This window comes from Phoca vitulina, unplaced genomic scaffold (genome assembly GCF_004348235.1).
Source record: "Phoca vitulina isolate PV1807 unplaced genomic scaffold, GSC_HSeal_1.0 scaffold1, whole genome shotgun sequence".
Taxonomy (NCBI): domain Eukaryota; kingdom Metazoa; phylum Chordata; class Mammalia; order Carnivora; family Phocidae; genus Phoca; species Phoca vitulina.
The window spans coordinates 76,365,508-76,382,402 of NW_022589704.1; the positions used below are offsets into that span (position 1 = coordinate 76,365,508).

The window sequence follows — 16,895 nt, forward strand, 5'->3', positions numbered from 1 at the left end:
TTTCACCTCCAGATATCATTTTTATCCTCTCATTAATAGAGAATATCATGGAGTGTAATGAGTTTTTGCATTTCATATTTCACCAGATTGCTCATTTCAGTAATTATATTAATAGCAGTTAGCACTGTTTACTGCTATACATTTTAAATTGATAATCACTTAAATTTTTATTACGGCCTTCTAAGAGTTGGTACTATTTCTGTTATGTCCGTTTATATAAGATAAGGAAATGGACTCAGGCGAAGTGACTTACCCAAATTCAATGACTAAGTAGTGGTGCCAGAATTTGAATCTGTACAGTCTTCTTTTTTTTTTTTTAAGATTTTATTTATTTACTTAAGAGACAGAGAAAGCATGAGTGGGTGGGGGGAGAGTGGCAGAGGGAGAGGAAGAAGCAGGCTATCTGCTGAGCAGGGAGCCCCACAGGGGACTCCATCCCAGGACCTGAGTTCACAGCCTGAGCCGAAGGCAGATACTTAACCAACTGAGCCACCTAGGATCTCCTCCATTAAACACTGTATTAAGATAAATGGTAAATTACAGTGACTTAAGTTTATTTCTCCTTTAATGGTAATAATTATTTGGCGTAGGATAGGGCACATTGCTATTCCCTAAGGCAATAGTACTCAAAACTTAGTGTGCATCTAAATCATCTAGAGGACTTTTTTTTTTTTTAAGTAATCTTTCTGCCCAGTGTGGGGCTTGAACTCTGTACAACCCCAAGATTAAGAGTCACATGTTCTACCAACTGAGCCAGCCAGGCATCCCACCTAGAGGGCTTTTAAATAAACTCTTACTATCATGCCAAAAGTCACTAAACAATCTTAAATGCCATAGACAGTAGCATTCCTTTAGTCCTCATTCCATGAAACCTTAACATTTCTTACTCTTAATTTACTTAATTATTAGAGAGCAAGAGTTGGGGGGAAGGGCAGAGGGAGAAAGAAGCAGACTCTCCGCTGAGCAGGGAGTCTGACGTGCTGCTCAATTCCGGGACCTTGAAATATGACCTGAGCCAAGGGCAGATGCTTAACTGACCGAGCCACACAGGCACCCCAGGAAATAGATTTTTTTTTTTTTTAAAGATTTTATTTATTTATTTGACAGACACAGCGAGAGAGGGAACATAAGCAGGGGGAGTGGGAGAGGGAGAAGCAGGCTTCCCGCGGAGCAGGGAGCCCGATGCGGGGCTCGATCCCAGGACCCTGGGATCATGACCTGAGCTGAAGGCAGATGCTTTAACGACTGAGCCACCCACATGCCCCAGGAAATAGATTTTTAAATCAGATAATGAGGTTGAGTCTTGGTACTTCAAACTATATATCACTTCAGTAAAATACATCCTCTTAGAGGCCCCACATTTATTCATTAAAAAAGAAACAAAAAACAAAAAACCCAGCCAGAACACATTGGGCACTGTGTCTAAAAACAAAAAGTGTATTTTACAGGCAACATGTAAACACATTTTTAGCCTCATTATTAGAGATAACACCTAATGTTTCTAGTTAACTTGTACTTTTATATATGTTTTTTAAAAGTGAAATGATGTTCCATCTTAAGGAACAGTAAACTGAAGCCTGGAAAATAACGTAGTTTTTCAAAGATCCTTTTCTCTGAAGTGCAGAAGAGGTTTTTGCCTAAAAGAAGATTTTATTTTCATCAAAGAGCAAGTATTCTTTGTACCTTAAACATATTTGGGTACATTGGTACAAGAGTTTCAAATATTGCTGTTTTTAATGTGTTTTCATGTTACATTAATATATCTAATGTCCTTAAAGATGACTTTTCAGTATAATGGGTTTTTTTTATTGTTGGGTTTTCCTCCCCAGATATTTTTAGATGAACTGCACGAACATGGACAACTGCATTCTATGTCATCTTGGATGGAATTATATCCAACAATTAGTTCCGACATTAGATTTACTAATATGCTTGGTCAACCGGGTGAGATTCTTTTCTTCCCAGTTTATAGTCATGATAGTAGTTGGGATGGGCCAGAGAGGAAGGTGGTTATGTTGGGGAATGGAGGGGTGCTTTATTTTGTTTTATAAACAAAAAAGTAATTGCAGCTCTTTGGTTAGAGCTAGCTTTTGACTTCTTTAGTTTTTTCATTAGGATCAACTGCACTTGACCTTTTCAAGTTTTATGTTGAGGATCTTAAAGCACGTTATCATGATGAGAAGAAAATAATAAAAGACATTCTAAAGGTAAACACTACACTTACTATTTACTGTTAATCTGTAGTATATTTTAATTTTATAAGTTGATATTGTGTTTCTTTATGTATTATTAGTGTTAACAAGATTTCTCTTTCTTAGGATAAAGGATTTGTAGTTGAAGTAAATACGACTTTCGAAGACTTTGTGGCCATAATCAGTTCAACTAAAAGGTCAACCACATTAGATGCTGGAAATATTAAGTTGGCTTTCAACAGTGTAAGTTATCATCTTTACTATGAAAAACAACTAGCTTTACAAAGTTTGTGCTAAACTACTTTAGTACAGTTCTTAATATATTCAGCTAAAAGTACTTAAGCTGTAGGCTACTGAAATAAGGGCATATGACTAGGATTTTACTGAGTAGTAAAGTAAAAGAAAATAATGTATTTAGATAATCAGCTAATGATGAAGTTTCCTTTGCTCAAATTAACTGGTGTTGTAATTTGGCCCATAACTTAGAAATGGTGGGAGAATGCTTAAATTAAGGATGAATTACTTCAATTGTACTATTATAACTGATTAAATATGATTTTCTAAAAGTTATTAGAAAAGGCAGAAGCTCGTGAACGCGAACGAGAAAAAGAGGAGGCTCGGAAAATGAAACGAAAAGAATCTGCATTTAAGAGTATGTTGAAACAGGCTACTCCTCCAATAGAATTGGATGCTGTCTGGGAAGATGTATGTATAATTGTAAATTCTTTCTAATGATCTGTTTCCTTTACAATTGAAGATAAAAATATCTTTAATTCCCTTCCCATTTTATAGCCACAAAAAGAAGCTGAAGTTACTGGTAGAGTATAAATTAAATATACGGAGAATATTTAAAAGTATAAACTCAAGTCTGACCCTGCATTTAGGAATATTTATTGAAAATGGTTTGGACTTCAGAGGAAGAGAAATTTAATAGACTTTGAGGGGATGGGGTTGTCATAGTTACTACTTGCTGTTGTGATTCTTTTTTGTCATACTGGTATACTTTTCTTGGTGTTCATGTATTCTTATCTGAATTTTTCAGATCCGGGAGAGATTTGTAAAAGAGCCAGCATTTGAGGACATAACTCTAGAGTCTGAAAGAAAACGAATATTTAAAGATTTTATGCATGTGCTTGAGGTAATTTTAGTATTCTCATAATTAACTCCACTATTTCAAAATAAATAAAAATATAAACAAAAATTGAATTTAGATTGATCAAAGTGTGTTTTTTAAATTATGCTGCTTCTCTACAAATGTCATTACCTGAGATGGTTAAGGAAATGATTTTTCTATAGAAACTGCTTTTAAGTAAAAGAAACTAAGCTTGCATGTGAATATAAAGATGTGTTCGTAGGGACAGTTCATATTTCTTTCATGTTTTTACAGTGTTTTAAAAATTGAGTTCAGCAGCCTTCTGTAATGACTGGTAAACCTAAAGAAAACATAAACAGCTTTTAAAGCACACATTTCAAATATTGCACTGTCAGATGTGTTCAGTGCTCAGGGAGGTCTGGAAAATAATGGAATAAGTTGTAAGTTTTTGTTAAAATAACTAATGATAAAATTGCAAGTTACTCCATTAGCTGAATAAGAGTATTTTGATGAAGATTTAAGGTACTTGTATGTAGTAAATATGCTAAATAGACTACTATAGTAATTACTGAATAAAAACATTTGGTGCCTATGTGGGGCCAGGCATTGTTCTAACAGTTTTACAAACACTACATATATGAACTTAATCCTCACAACAACCCTGTGAAGTTGCAGATGAGCAAACTGAGGTAAAGAGAAGTAATTTGCAGAGAAAGGATTCTAGCCCAGGCTGTTTGACTCCAGGGTCAATGCTTTTAACAAGTAATGCTACCCTACCAGTTCTGGACATAGTGATACTTTACAACACACTGCAAGCTGGCATATATTTAACATTAGAGTGTTGGCGTGGTGTGGTCATAGGGCACTGCAGGTCACTTAATTGTTCACTATTTCCTTGAATTTCTTGTTCTTAATGAATTTCAGTGTCGACAACAGTTTGCTCTGTTAACATATATCCACAATCACCTTTATTATCTCCTAGCTGCCTCTAGATCTAGTCCTGTTGGCCTCTAAGTGTTTTCAAAGTGTGTTTGAGAGCAGCAGCATCTACATTACCTGGGAGCTTGTTAATAATTCAGAATCTTAGGCGCCATTGGCAGAAATCCTGCATCAGAATCATCATTTCAACAAGATTCTCAAGCACTGGAATAGAATGTACATTTAATTTTGAGAAGCTCTAGCTAGTATCTTAACATTGTCCCCCAATTCGTAATCATCAAGATTTTCTGGTGACCTGTGCTGGGAGTAGTGGTGAGGTCATAAATGGAGCTGAAGGATTGTAGCATAGGGAAGGGCCAATTACATTGGAATAAGTTTTGGGACCCTAGTAATCTGAGTCTTTGAGTTAGAAAAGGACAAAGAATTTAGCAGTCAGTGACATAGAGTAAAAGGAGCTTCCTTTCTGAGTCAGATGTTTTGTTTCCATTTACTTGTAAACTGAAGCAGAATTATTTTCAAAGCCATAGATAAGTTTGGGGGCAAGGAGCTTTTACTGCAGCATTAATAAATGAATTAAAATCCACAGAGACAACATTTCCTTTTCTGATTTCATGTGGTGTTAGACTGTCTTTGGAGGACTTAACGTTTGACTAGGAAGAGAATGCTCCTTGGGTGGAGAAAAAAAGGATTAGATTTTGCTTTATTCTGAGACCAGCCTTGTTTATCTTAGTTCAAGGATGGCTCTGAGGTAGTTCTTTTTCATGGTGCCAAGCCTAGGTCGCTGACCAAAGCCAGATTGATCAGAAAAACCATGTCTGAATGTAATTTTATTTCATTGGTTTTGAAAGTAGCGTGACTGTTCTACAGATTATACTTCTCTGGAGTTGATCAGTTGTCCCTACTAAAGCATACCATTCTCATTCCTATAAAGAGTGCTTTCTTTCTTAATACTTTGTTGTTTTTAGATATCGAAATGAGTGGGTATGGGATGGTTAGAAAGGAACAGAACATTTTAACTGCTAATTCTTTGCAGTTTCAAGGAAGTACATCCTAAATGTGCAAAACGAGAGTAAGACTTTTATAACTTGTATAGCGTCTAAAAATTCTTTATGATCTGCTTCTAAAGTAAATGTAAACTTTTGAAATTCTTTTCCTTTTGCGCCTGTAGCATGAATGTCAACATCATCATTCAAAGAACAAGAAACATTCTAAAAAATCTAAAAAACATCACAGGAAACGTTCCCGCTCTAGATCGGTAAGGAAGTTTATTATGGTACCCTAAATGTGTTGAAATATTTGTTAACATCATTATGAATGAAATTATATGTATTATATATAGGGATCAGATTCAGATGATGACGACAGCCATTCAAAGAAAAAAAGACAGCGATCAGAGTCTCGGTCTGCCTCAGAACATTCTTCTAGTGCTGAGTCTGGTAAGCATTTCTTTTAACTTGAATAGAATCATTGGAACTGTGGGGCACCATCGCTTAAGGGTCCAGCTCTTGGTCCTGATCTCGCCTGAGATTGAACCCCTGCTCAGCACGAGTCTGCTTAAGACTCTCTCCTTCTCCCTTTCCCTCTACACCCCCTCCCCATGCTCTCTCTCTCTCCAAAATAAAACTTTAAAGAAAAAAATCATTGGCACTTGGATGTCCTCAAATTCAGACTTTTTTTTTCTTTTCATGCTGCTTAGAGAGAAGTTATAAGAAGTCAAAAAAACATAAGAAGAAAAGCAAGAAGAGGAGACATAAATCTGTAAGCAAGCTTTTAAATATGTGGTACTGCAGCTAGGTTTTAGCCCTTAACTTGTTCAGTGGTGATAGAACTCTTTTCTGTCTAGTCCTATGCAGTCTAGCACAGTTCAGGTGGACACCTAAACTCGGGAATTACATAGTTTGTCTTCACTGTAATCGTCCATTAAAATCTTCTATAGTGAGCTTTGAAAGCAAGCACACATCAGTGTTAAGATTCCCACTCTGGCTTTTTAAAGTAATCTTAGAGAAAGACCCAAGTGTGTGTGTGTTGCCGCTGTGGTGAGAATCACAAGTTTAAACATTCACCTACTTCTCTACTCTTACTTCTTCATTTTACATAGGCATCAAGATACCCTAAGGAGCTTTTTCAAAACAGAAGTGACTGGGTATTTACTACTTGTTGAATGAGTTTTTTTTTTTCTTCATGCTACTCACTCGAATTTATACATGTCTAATAAAGGACCATTTATTTAGGCAGTGACATTGCACTTTAAATCCTGCTTTTCAGTGCACCAAGGTGGCTCAGTTGGTTGAGCATCCATTCCATACTTGATTTCTGCTCAGGTCATGATCTCAGGGTCGTGAAATTGGGTTCTGCGCTCAGCGCATAGTCTGCTGAAGATTCTCTTTATCCCTCTCCTGTTCACATGTGCTAAATAAATAAAATCTCTTAAAAAATAATAATCCTGCTTTTAGTTGCAGTTTTGAGGAAAGAATTTATTATATAACGGTCAACCTATTAGGTGATTAAGCTAATCACAGCATTCTCTATATATATCTGAACAAACCAACAATATTGGGTTGGCAGAAAATGTAATGTTTGTCTACATTTACATAATAGATATAATCCACATCTTGTGTGCTTTCTTCCCTAATTTAGTGAAGCTCTTTTGTGATGTTAATGTATCAGAATGTCATCCTTCCCAAAGGAAAGACCAACTCCCTCCAGTGAATCTTGGAAATGTTACAGAATCCTTGAGGTTAATAATTCAATTTCACCATACTAGGAACACATGCCCTATAATAATACATGGATGTTCTTAAATATTACCTATATGGAGATACGAAAAAACATAGTGGTATCTTCATCAAAATGCTGATGTTATTTTTAATTTACACAGGACTCTCCAGAGTCAGATGCTGAGCGAGAGAAGGATAAAAAAGAAAAAGACCGAGAAAGTGAAAAAGACAGAACTAGACAAAGATCAGAATCAAAACACAAATCACCTAAGAAAAAGACTGGAAAGGATTCTGTAAGTGTTCAGAATTATTTCATACCTGTGTTTTCAAAATAAAAAATGGATATTGTGGTTTGTATGACATTGAATAGACTTTTTGCAAGTTGGCTACCATTTGAAGAAAACAATGAAAATTCAGTTAACTGCCTCTCACACAAAATAGTGTTCTAAGTTGTATATTCCTCAAAAATAAGTCTTCCATGACTGTTGTTTTAATCCACTAAGAAAAAGGATATGGTCTTCTACTTTGTAAGTTGTAAAAAGTACCACTGGACATTTTCTACCTAATTTTTTGAGGAATATAAGACACAGATCAGGGGTTCTCCAGATATGCACAGCCGTCAGTACTAAATCCAGTTTCAAAAGGTAGCATTCCAGTAACTTTTAGGAGTAATCATTCTGAGGGAAGAGGTGAAGGCAAAGGGATAGGAGGGGGACTACAAAGTTAACATTTTAATATCAAATTACATTAGTCTTTAGTTTCCCATCTGTGTGTGTATGTGTGTAAATGACAGCAAAGTAACACAAGCCTTCTTAGCCTTGCCATTCTACAAATACTGTGGACTTAGCAGGAGTAATGCCCCTAAATGGACCCATGGAGAGTTTAAACTGTTTAGATAAGCCCTGGTTCTCCCTCTGGATATTCTGATTCAGTTGATATGGAGGTTTTTTTTAAAAGCTGCCCTGGTGAGTTTGATGCACATCCTTGGTGAAGAATGATTTCCTGAATACTTAATAGCAGCTTAACAGTTTCTTCTTTGTAGTCAGTTAAATGAAATCTCTGAAGGGAAGAATAGGTGATCTACTTTTTAAAGGTTGTTTTTCACCAGTAGTAACAATATTTTTATTTTTTGAATTGTTTTTCAGTCTAAGTATTGTCCTCATAAATTTTAAATGTTTATCTAAGGATAGTATGCTTAAAGCATAATACTTTTCTGTAATATAAAACACTTAGAAGGCAACCTAGAATCTACAAAATTAGCAAGGAATATAGTGCCTTAGGTAATGAACACCCAACTTCCATTAAATGGAAACAAAATGTTTCATGTTCAGTGGTGGAAGAGGAAGGGAAAGAAACCATTGTGTACCATTCTGCCTGATTTACATATTAATGCAAACTGAAAGTAGTACCATATAAAAGTCTTGTTCTGAGTTCACTGTCTCCCCTAGTAAAACCAGGGAGTAGTTAGCAACTCATTAATAGGCTTTTGGGAAAGAGGTCAGTCCTAAACCCTGTGATGGGCTTGTTTCTGTGGAAGACAGTCCATATATTTTGGTTCCTTTTTTTCAAAGGTTCAATACTACTTAACCTTTTGAGTACTGACATTAAATGTAAATGTATTCAATGTCTTTTCAGGGGAATTGGGATACTTCTGGCAGTGAACTGAGTGAAGGGGAATTGGAAAAGCGCAGAAGGACCCTTTTGGAGCAACTGGATGATGATCAATAAATTATACCAAATATATGTTTACAGTATGATTTAAAGTCTAATTCAGACCAGGGACTCTATTTTAAAGTTCAATTGAAATAACACTGGGTTTTAATTATATCACAGGAAAAAAAAAGTGCATTTAAGTATTGTTATTGTGGACTTTATAAAAAGCAAAGGAAATTGAAAATAACTTTTGATTCTGTATCAAGAATCATATTTTCATACGGTCATAACTGTCTTTCTGTGACCCTTTCATAGGGCACTGCAGGATGGATTAAAGGTGGCAATTTACTGATAACTGCAGATGTCTCTACTTTGTTCTGAAGTCTAAGTCATGAGGCGATTTGATTTACTTTATAGAAGTTGGATTTTGAAGATATAATGAAAATTTTTTTGATATTTAGTAGTACAAAAAAAGCACCAGCAACTGACAAAACTGCTTTTTTGTGCACTACCCAACTGGTTAAAGCTGATATGATCTTTTATGGTGAACTCAGAAATAGATGTTCTTAACGGAAACCTGGTAGACCCTTAACTATAGTGGTGCTAATGAGCACTACTATAATAAAGCCACCATTATTTTTTATGAAACACCTGAATACATTTTAAAAAAAGGCTGTTGTGAGGGCATTATTTTGAGGTGATGTTTTAAAAGTTAACATCAAATCAAATTGTAAATTAGTTTAAATATATTGCCTTAAGGACCTACTAAGAATGTGCCACCAAACTTTAAGTGATAGCTGCAATATCCTTGTCTGAAACAAAAATCAATGTTGACTTAAACATTTTCTTTAACAGTTGTTTTTTTTTTTTTAATCCGATCTTTTCTCTTACTTTTTTTCATTGAGGAAGTCTTTTACCTTCCCTACTCACTGAAAGTATTGACTTCGTGGTACACATTCTAAAGCATTTCTGATTTGAATATTTTTGTACATTTTTATCAATTATTAAACCTTCTCTTCTAGTGTGTACTAGTATTTATTTCTACTTAAACTACTCAGCTCTAAAAAAAATTGTATGATCATTTAAAGATACTAAATCCTTGAAATTTTGCTTCATCTATCCACATAGCTAGGTTCCTTTCCTTTTTAATATTTAAGAATATTATAAATCAGTACATTTGAGGCCCCTGTAATTTATTTTTGAGCTACAAATTTCCTATAGAAAACTTTAGAGAGGCAATGGTTTGAAGCTAGAATACTCTTTACATGCTAACTTTTGAAGGTTGGTAATGTAATTTATACTATTTTCCTTCAGTGCAGGAGATTTTTTTAATAAGTAAATTTTAGCACATAGTCTTTGGCATTAGGTATTTTTTTATTTTGGACACTTCGAGCGATCCTATTTCAAGTTGGGATTTGGAAGAACAAAACTTTCATTTTATTTTTCCTTCACCATTCTAATGAATTTGAGAAGTTCAAATGACCAGGACTATTCTTTCCCCATCCCTTGCTACTGTTTCAATTAAATCTAGCATCCACTGTTGAAAGCCTCAAAAAAGGGGGGAGGGGGCGGGGAGTTATTTCTAAACTTTTCTCTGCCAAGTCATTTTTCTGCTGTGAAAACTGACATGACTGTGGAAAATGAGAATCACTCTTAGAAGATGTGAAGTAATCAAGTTGCTTGCTGGAGGTTAGTCTCTTATTGTATATTAGAACCAAAAAATATAAACTTTGGCAATAGGGAGTTGCCTAGATTTAATTTTCAGAGGTCTCGTAATGATAGGTTAATATTGCTAATCATGTCAAACACTTGACATGGAAGTCAGTGGCAAAATCTTCAAAATGCTTACGATATTGGCAGAAATAGTGTGGTGTTTCATAAGAGATTTTAGAATCTGTAAAATTTTGTTTTAATTCCATGAATGATGATTTTTTTTTAAGTGCAACTTTAAAGTTTTAATTTTTCTATTTAAATAAAAAGTTATTGATATGTTTTAGCATGTCCTCAAAATAGATTTCTGTATTTCTTAGAGATACTGTCTTAACACCTCAAATTCCTACAATACAAATTCAAGTTTCTCTATAGTTCATCCGTGAAAATTATTTGACCTTAAAACAATTACTGAATAAATGGCAACTCAAAATATAACAGCGTTATTATAAAAGATGTAATTGAAGTGACTATAATCCTTGTCTACCTTTAATGATCCCATCAAGTGGGATTTAGTTACCAAAAGGTACTGTACAGTCTGAGGGCACAGGTGATGGGAAGACTGTTACAGGAGTTCTATGTGAATATTTTTAACCTATTAGGTTTCTAAATTTTCAGTCTGGTAAAAGCTGAAATGTCTTAGAATATTGGTTCTGTTAGAGTTAAACAGAAATGTTCAGAGTTTGAACAAATGTGTTCAAACAGGAAAGTGTTTATTTTCAGATAAGGGGAAGTTACACGTTTCAGTTAAGCATCAGACTCTTTGGTAAATGTTGAGGGTTTTTCTTCCCTCTGTATCATTAATATTAATTATTGGATTAAATTTACTAATAGATTTATTATAATAGTTAAAATCAGAATCTCCAATATTTGATGCTTTTATTTTCTCCCAGTCCACTAATTCCTGTATGGGAAAATTGAATTTGTATGAAGAGTTAGTCAAGTATGATGAATTCTTTGCACTTTCCCAAGTTTATTTAAATAACTTAATGCTTTTAAATAAAAGCAATGGTCCTTTTTCTTTTTTTTTAAACACAGCAAGGCTATTTCATTATTACCCAAAGCAGCTTCAAAAATAGAGATTATTCATGTTTTTCAACAATAAAAACTTCACTTTTTATGCCTCCCAGTAAATTTGAAAATGATATGTCACAGCTTGACTTCGCTAATTGGGCCTCATTTTATACAGCTATAAAATAAAAATGGCCTAGAATAAGGCCTTATTAATTCATAGTGGTAGAGTGAAGAAACTGTAAAAACGGAAACATCTCTGTACATTTTTCTGGAAAGACAGTCCATAATTTTTTTTTTTACCAAAGGGCCTGTATTCTGTGTTAAGAAGCATTTGCCTAGATGATCCTGGTTTTCTTCCAGTGATAATGGTTAACTCAGTGCTGACTAGGCAGCCACTTTTCTTTTTGCATCCAGAGAGGGGTAGCCATATAGGTTTTTTGTTTTGTTTTGTTTTTAAGCTTAGATGCTATTTGAGAGAGAACGGTTTCTAATCAAATAGTACCCAGGGAAGAGTGATGAATGCTATAAGTTTATAGAATATTTAAGAATATTATGTAATTTAAATGTAAATTACAAAATAAGGAACCAAATAAACATTTCTAAAAGCAAAATGAGGCAAAGCACATTAATTCCTTGTATCTTAAATCAGACTTCTTTTCCCTTGGGGATGTATCTCTCTCAGTATCAGGTACAATTTTCTTTTACATTCTCTAAGTAAAACCACTCATTTTAAATAAAGGAAAAGCAAAATAATGTCATGAGTAATTTTTCATGGAATTGCGTTCTAAATAGGCTTACAGTTTTACTTCATGGTTCTGGTGATGGCATATACCAGTCTAATAATTCTTACCTTCTTTATTAAATCTTACCTTGCTCTTAAGTTTCTCAGTTGTGTTAACTTAAATGGTGGTCAGGTTCCTTGGAGACAGGGATTTGTGTTTCATTCACTGCTATATCCTGTGGATTAGAACAGTGCCTGGCACACTGTAGGCATATATTGAATGAATGTAAAATAGTTGACATACACTCATCCAGCATCCATGGTACCCAGCAGCTGTATTATAGGGCTTGAAAAAGCATCATCGCAATAAACTGTACTAACCTACAACTAAAGCCACATACATAATTGAAGTGCACTGAAGATAAGTTCTAGTGGCTATATCTTAACTTCTTTTACGACAGAAATTTCCAAAAGCTTGTTAGAACATGGAACTTCCATGTGGTTTCTGAGTAGGAAAGAAAATCCCTTGTGATGATTTGAAATGTAGCTTTTTTCATATTCATAAATTAAGATACCACAGTACTTTAAAAGTAGTAAACTTCTGTTTGAAGAGTTAATGTTTAACTAGGTTAGTCTTTAAAGGCCATGCTTGGAAAGAGCAGCAAAATTCCCAAATTCCAAATTGAGAACTAATCATTTCAGGCTATTTCCAACAAAGGGTGAGGTATGGGAAGTGAGATGATTCTGCCGCAAGTACCTGCACACTCCCTCTAGCCCTTCATTTTATTTAGTGTGTCTTCCTGGCCTAAGTTCCTTAATTGTAGATTTTCTGTGCTTTTCAAAAAACTTGTTATATAGAAATTGCTTTTGTGACTCAATATGATTTACACTTCAAGGCCATCTCATTGTTAATGATTGGTACTTGCCCCAGGTATAATGGCCTAGATTGATGTTTCCATTTCAGGGGAGCTAGCTAACAACCCCTCACCCCACTTTTCATTCATAGACTGAAACAGAGTGGCTGCCTAATCAGATCATAATCCAACCAAGCCATTTCTTGATGCCCTTTTACGCTGTTCCTTGGGGTATCAAATATTCCTTTATCTTGGTCCTGCCTGAAACTTGGTAGGTTTGTTCTCTTGCCTACCTCTCTACAACTAAACTGAAGATTTGTTCTGAAAGGTGAGTAATAATAAGGGGGAACAGGTTTCTATTTTCTGTGTTTGTAATTACCAGATTTTCTCTTCTGTTTATATATTGTTCTGATGTAAAGAACCTAATAGTTATATAAATTTAGACCTTTTGTAAATAAATATAATTTATTAGAAAAATGGCATCTTTTACTAAGTTGGATTTGTTTCAGCTTACCAACACTTCATGCATTTGTTTCTTCAAATTTTTTCTTGGAATTAGGAATTAGATCGGGTATTAGTTTTAAGAGAAATGAAAAACTATCAGATTAGTCCTTTTGTATATACTGAGCTGATTATCTTTGTAGACATTTCTGATAATTTAAAAAACGTCTTAGGGCTAAGAGCTGTTTTACCAAATATTAAAGCTAATAGGTATGCCAGTTATAAAGCTATCATAAGAGTAGGTCTTGCAGTGTAAAAAGGTAATTTAACAAAATCCAGTATGTTGAACCACAGTCAGTGATGGGTATCAAGTCCCATTCTGTGCTAAGCATTGTTGAGTCAGCAGGGTCCCTTGGGCAATCAATGAATTTTAGTGGATTAGAATTTAGATTTTTAGAGGATTGGGACTTGGGAATAAGATTTAGTTCTGAATCACTGGTAAGTATCTCTAAAAGTGGATATTAATGGTATCTAATGCCCCATACCTAACCATATCTATCTCCTTTGAACTTAACTGCTGTGCTTTGGGTTTGAAAACGTTTTGAATTTGTAGAATATTAAAGATATTATTTCTTTTACCATGAGGCACAAACTAGAGAATTTCACTAACTGGAATTTAACTTTCCCCCTCTTTATAAAATAAAGCTTCAATTACATTGTATAACTGTGGTGCAGTAAGAAGAGTGCTAAATTGGTAACAAAGACTTAATACAATAATTAAACTAATCCATGTCTCTGTAAGAAAGTTATTTTGAGGGGCGTGTAGGTGGCTTAGCTTTGGCTCAGGTTATGATCTCAGGGCCCTGGGATCGAGCCCCACGTCGGGCTCCCCTGCTCAGTAGGGAGTCTGCTTCTCCTGTCCCTCCCTCCACTCATGTTTTCTCTCAAATAAAACCTTTATTTTTTTTTTAAAGTTTTAAGCCACTTGACCAATTTTCTAAAATACCAAATTTCCTTGCTTTCCTAAAAAGAATATACTGAACGTTGCACAGTCTGATGATTTGGAATTACCGTTAAAAATACCAGCATGTTTGGGCAATGGAGGCCAAACTGCTTGTACGTACCTTGCCAACCAATGTAGTTGTTGGTTGCAGGGTAACCTCTATGCAGTCCACACATAACCTATCCGTATTAACACAACAAATTTGGGGGCGGGGGTGGTGGTGGTAATATCTTCACCAAACACCAGTGTTTCTCTGGAAGCAATAAATTGGTAAGTACAATTTTGGAGATGTATCCCTCACTACCAAAATCTATTAGGTTCTTCCGTTCCATACAGCAAGTGATCAAGAGTTTGTATCATGAGGGCAAGCAGCAAGATACAACTTCCTAGAAGATAAAAGTATATAAAACCTGTAACCCCCCCCCCCCCCCCGCTAAGGTATGCCGTTCAAAGACTACAACATATTACAGGATAGTAGTGTAAATAGTTTATTTGCTCATATGTCATGAAAAGACCAGAAAAGTAACATGAACTGCTTTTTTATAAAACATTTCTAATATTGCTAAGAAGCAAGCCCATTAATAAACAGAAAAGAACATGCCAACATTATTGTCTATTTGATTAATAAATATGCAATTATTTTAATATATGCTTATTAGCATTGAGCTTTGGAAAACAGCTGCTTGTCATAAAGGGCCAACTACTCGTGGTGTATCATGGTCAAATTGCTTTTTTCATCAAAATCAATGTTAACAGACAAAATCTTGGCATGTTCTTTTTTAAAGTACACATTCAAGAAAATGTGCTAGCAGGTGGCAGTTTTAAAAGTAATTTTTTTGTAAATAGGTATGCTAAAGTGAAATTTAACTGATCCCTAAGCTGTCCTTGTAGTTAAATATATATATTAAAAAAAAACTATAAGTTAAAATAACATTCAGATTGTATAGCACAGGCTGATGCATTTTTAAACAATATTTACAATATTACCCAGAGGCTAAGGTGGGAATTAAAGTGTAAAAACCATAAAAAACTGCACCAATTTTATAGCAAAATATCTGTACATTTAAAAAGAGATCATATAACTACACATTATCCAAGGAAAATGGGACCTTCACCAAGGAGTTCACATAAGCACAACATAAAATAAGAAATTCAGTGGTTAAATACTATACAATAAACTTTACAATTAATATATTGATGTAATGTACCAAGAAGGTAAGCCAGAAGCAGAATGTTTATTATGAAAAGTACAAATCGGCTTTAGTCCAGTTTTTGACTTTGGAATGGATCAAGTGCCCTGCCAGAGAGGAAGGAAAAATAACAGTGGCTTAGTTGGCCATTTAGTCCCATTACATACCATTTAAGCTTAATCCCAATGTGAATATTTCAAGCAATTTAATTGCAATTCCCCATAAAGCAATGATGCCAAAAACAACTCCGATTTACAAAAGGAGGAAGAAGTGGGGGTGGGGACCTGCGATTGTCAGGAGAATAAGGCTAGGTTAACTATCACTACTAGCTAGCAGAAGTAATCTTGAATGCTTGATAGAGCTAGTGAACTTCTCCCTGGCTAGCAAGGCACCAATTTCTGTTCTCAGGATAGGCCCGTAATGGTCTCAGAAATCCTAATACTGATTACTGAGATGTTAATTTTAGTGCTAATAAATACATTTGCATTTTTATTTTAAAAGCTGCCTCTAGCTGAAGAACACAGTACTGCAAAAAAATCTTACACAAATTTGTATGCCATCATACCCTTGCTTTCATACTGGTGAACTCTCACGGGGCATCATACCCTAGCATAGCAGTGTAGAATGTAAAACGAGACACAGCTGAGTGACTTCTTTGCCACTGCAATGCATCCTGTTTGTACTTTGCTGGGGCTTGGGTATGGACAGGAGCTTATGTGACTTTTTCCTTCTTCCATGTTGCAAGCCCTTAAAAAGACAAAGTTGATGGGTATGTCTAAAACACAAACGCAATTCCTTAAAAGAGCTCTCAGCAAAGGAAACCCACAGCAGATGCATCCATGTTATTTACAACTTATCAGGAAACCAGGGTGTGCCATCATGGGACAATCACAATGGCAGATAACGAGTGTAATACGAAATTTACATTTTGGTTAAAAAATTGGATAATATACTGGTGTAAAAAGATACCTAATCAAATCAAACCCTATTGCTTTGATTAATCTGAGCAGGTACTTCCACTTTTAGGCACTTGTTAACAAAGGTTGAAAGGAGAGCCCATCATTTTTAAATTCCTACGTGTTTGCTAAATCTGAGCCCTTAGAATATTTTGTCAATGTTCAAGGTTGCAGTTAAATGGTAGCACGTAAAGTTCATGTGGAAAGTTTCATTCACGCATACTCTCTACTCATACAGGCAGGTCTCAGGTTCACATGGTTATCTCGGCACCATTAACAGAACGCAAGTTCTGATCATCAAAGCGCCGCCTGACACTTCTCCTCACCGCATCGGCTCGTCTGTATGGTTGGTTTCTAAGATCTGTAAAGAGGAGAGTATCAATGAGAGAACTGCAACCTTTAGTATCATGTG

At 35.1% G+C, this 16,895-nt stretch overlaps 2 protein-coding genes across 9 annotated transcripts in view; one reads left to right on the plus strand and one right to left on the minus strand.

Annotated features, from left to right (window-relative positions):
- Nucleotides 1–9,615, plus strand: part of PRPF40A (pre-mRNA processing factor 40 homolog A) — a 54,089-nt gene extending 44,474 nt beyond the window's left edge. For 2 of the 5 annotated variants that reach the window (XM_032410338.1, XM_032410374.1), the window contains 10 exons: nucleotides 1,830–1,944; nucleotides 2,104–2,207; nucleotides 2,319–2,435; nucleotides 2,760–2,897; nucleotides 3,235–3,330; nucleotides 5,393–5,479; nucleotides 5,564–5,660; nucleotides 5,921–5,982; nucleotides 7,103–7,234; nucleotides 8,577–9,615. In XM_032410338.1, the coding sequence (XP_032266229.1) occupies nucleotides 1,830–1,944; nucleotides 2,104–2,207; nucleotides 2,319–2,435; nucleotides 2,760–2,897; nucleotides 3,235–3,330; nucleotides 5,393–5,479; nucleotides 5,564–5,660; nucleotides 5,921–5,982; nucleotides 7,103–7,234; nucleotides 8,577–8,669 (1,041 nt within the window). In that variant the 3' untranslated portion in view covers nucleotides 8,670–9,615. The remainder of the gene's footprint in view (nucleotides 1–1,829; nucleotides 1,945–2,103; nucleotides 2,208–2,318; nucleotides 2,436–2,759; nucleotides 2,898–3,234; nucleotides 3,331–5,392; nucleotides 5,480–5,563; nucleotides 5,661–5,920; nucleotides 5,983–7,102; nucleotides 7,235–8,576) is intronic. The other 3 variants (XM_032410348.1, XM_032410364.1, XM_032410354.1) reach the window with 2 other exon arrangements.
- Nucleotides 9,616–14,783: 5,168 nt separating this feature from the next.
- FMNL2 (formin like 2) overlaps nucleotides 14,784–16,895 on the minus strand; it is a 302,656-nt gene continuing 300,544 nt past the window's right edge. For 3 of the 4 annotated variants that reach the window (XM_032410419.1, XM_032410429.1, XM_032410457.1), the window contains one exon: nucleotides 14,784–16,844. In XM_032410419.1, the coding sequence (XP_032266310.1) occupies nucleotides 16,735–16,844 (110 nt within the window). In that variant the 3' untranslated portion in view covers nucleotides 14,784–16,734. The remainder of the gene's footprint in view (nucleotides 16,845–16,895) is intronic. The other variant, XM_032410439.1, reaches the window with a different exon arrangement.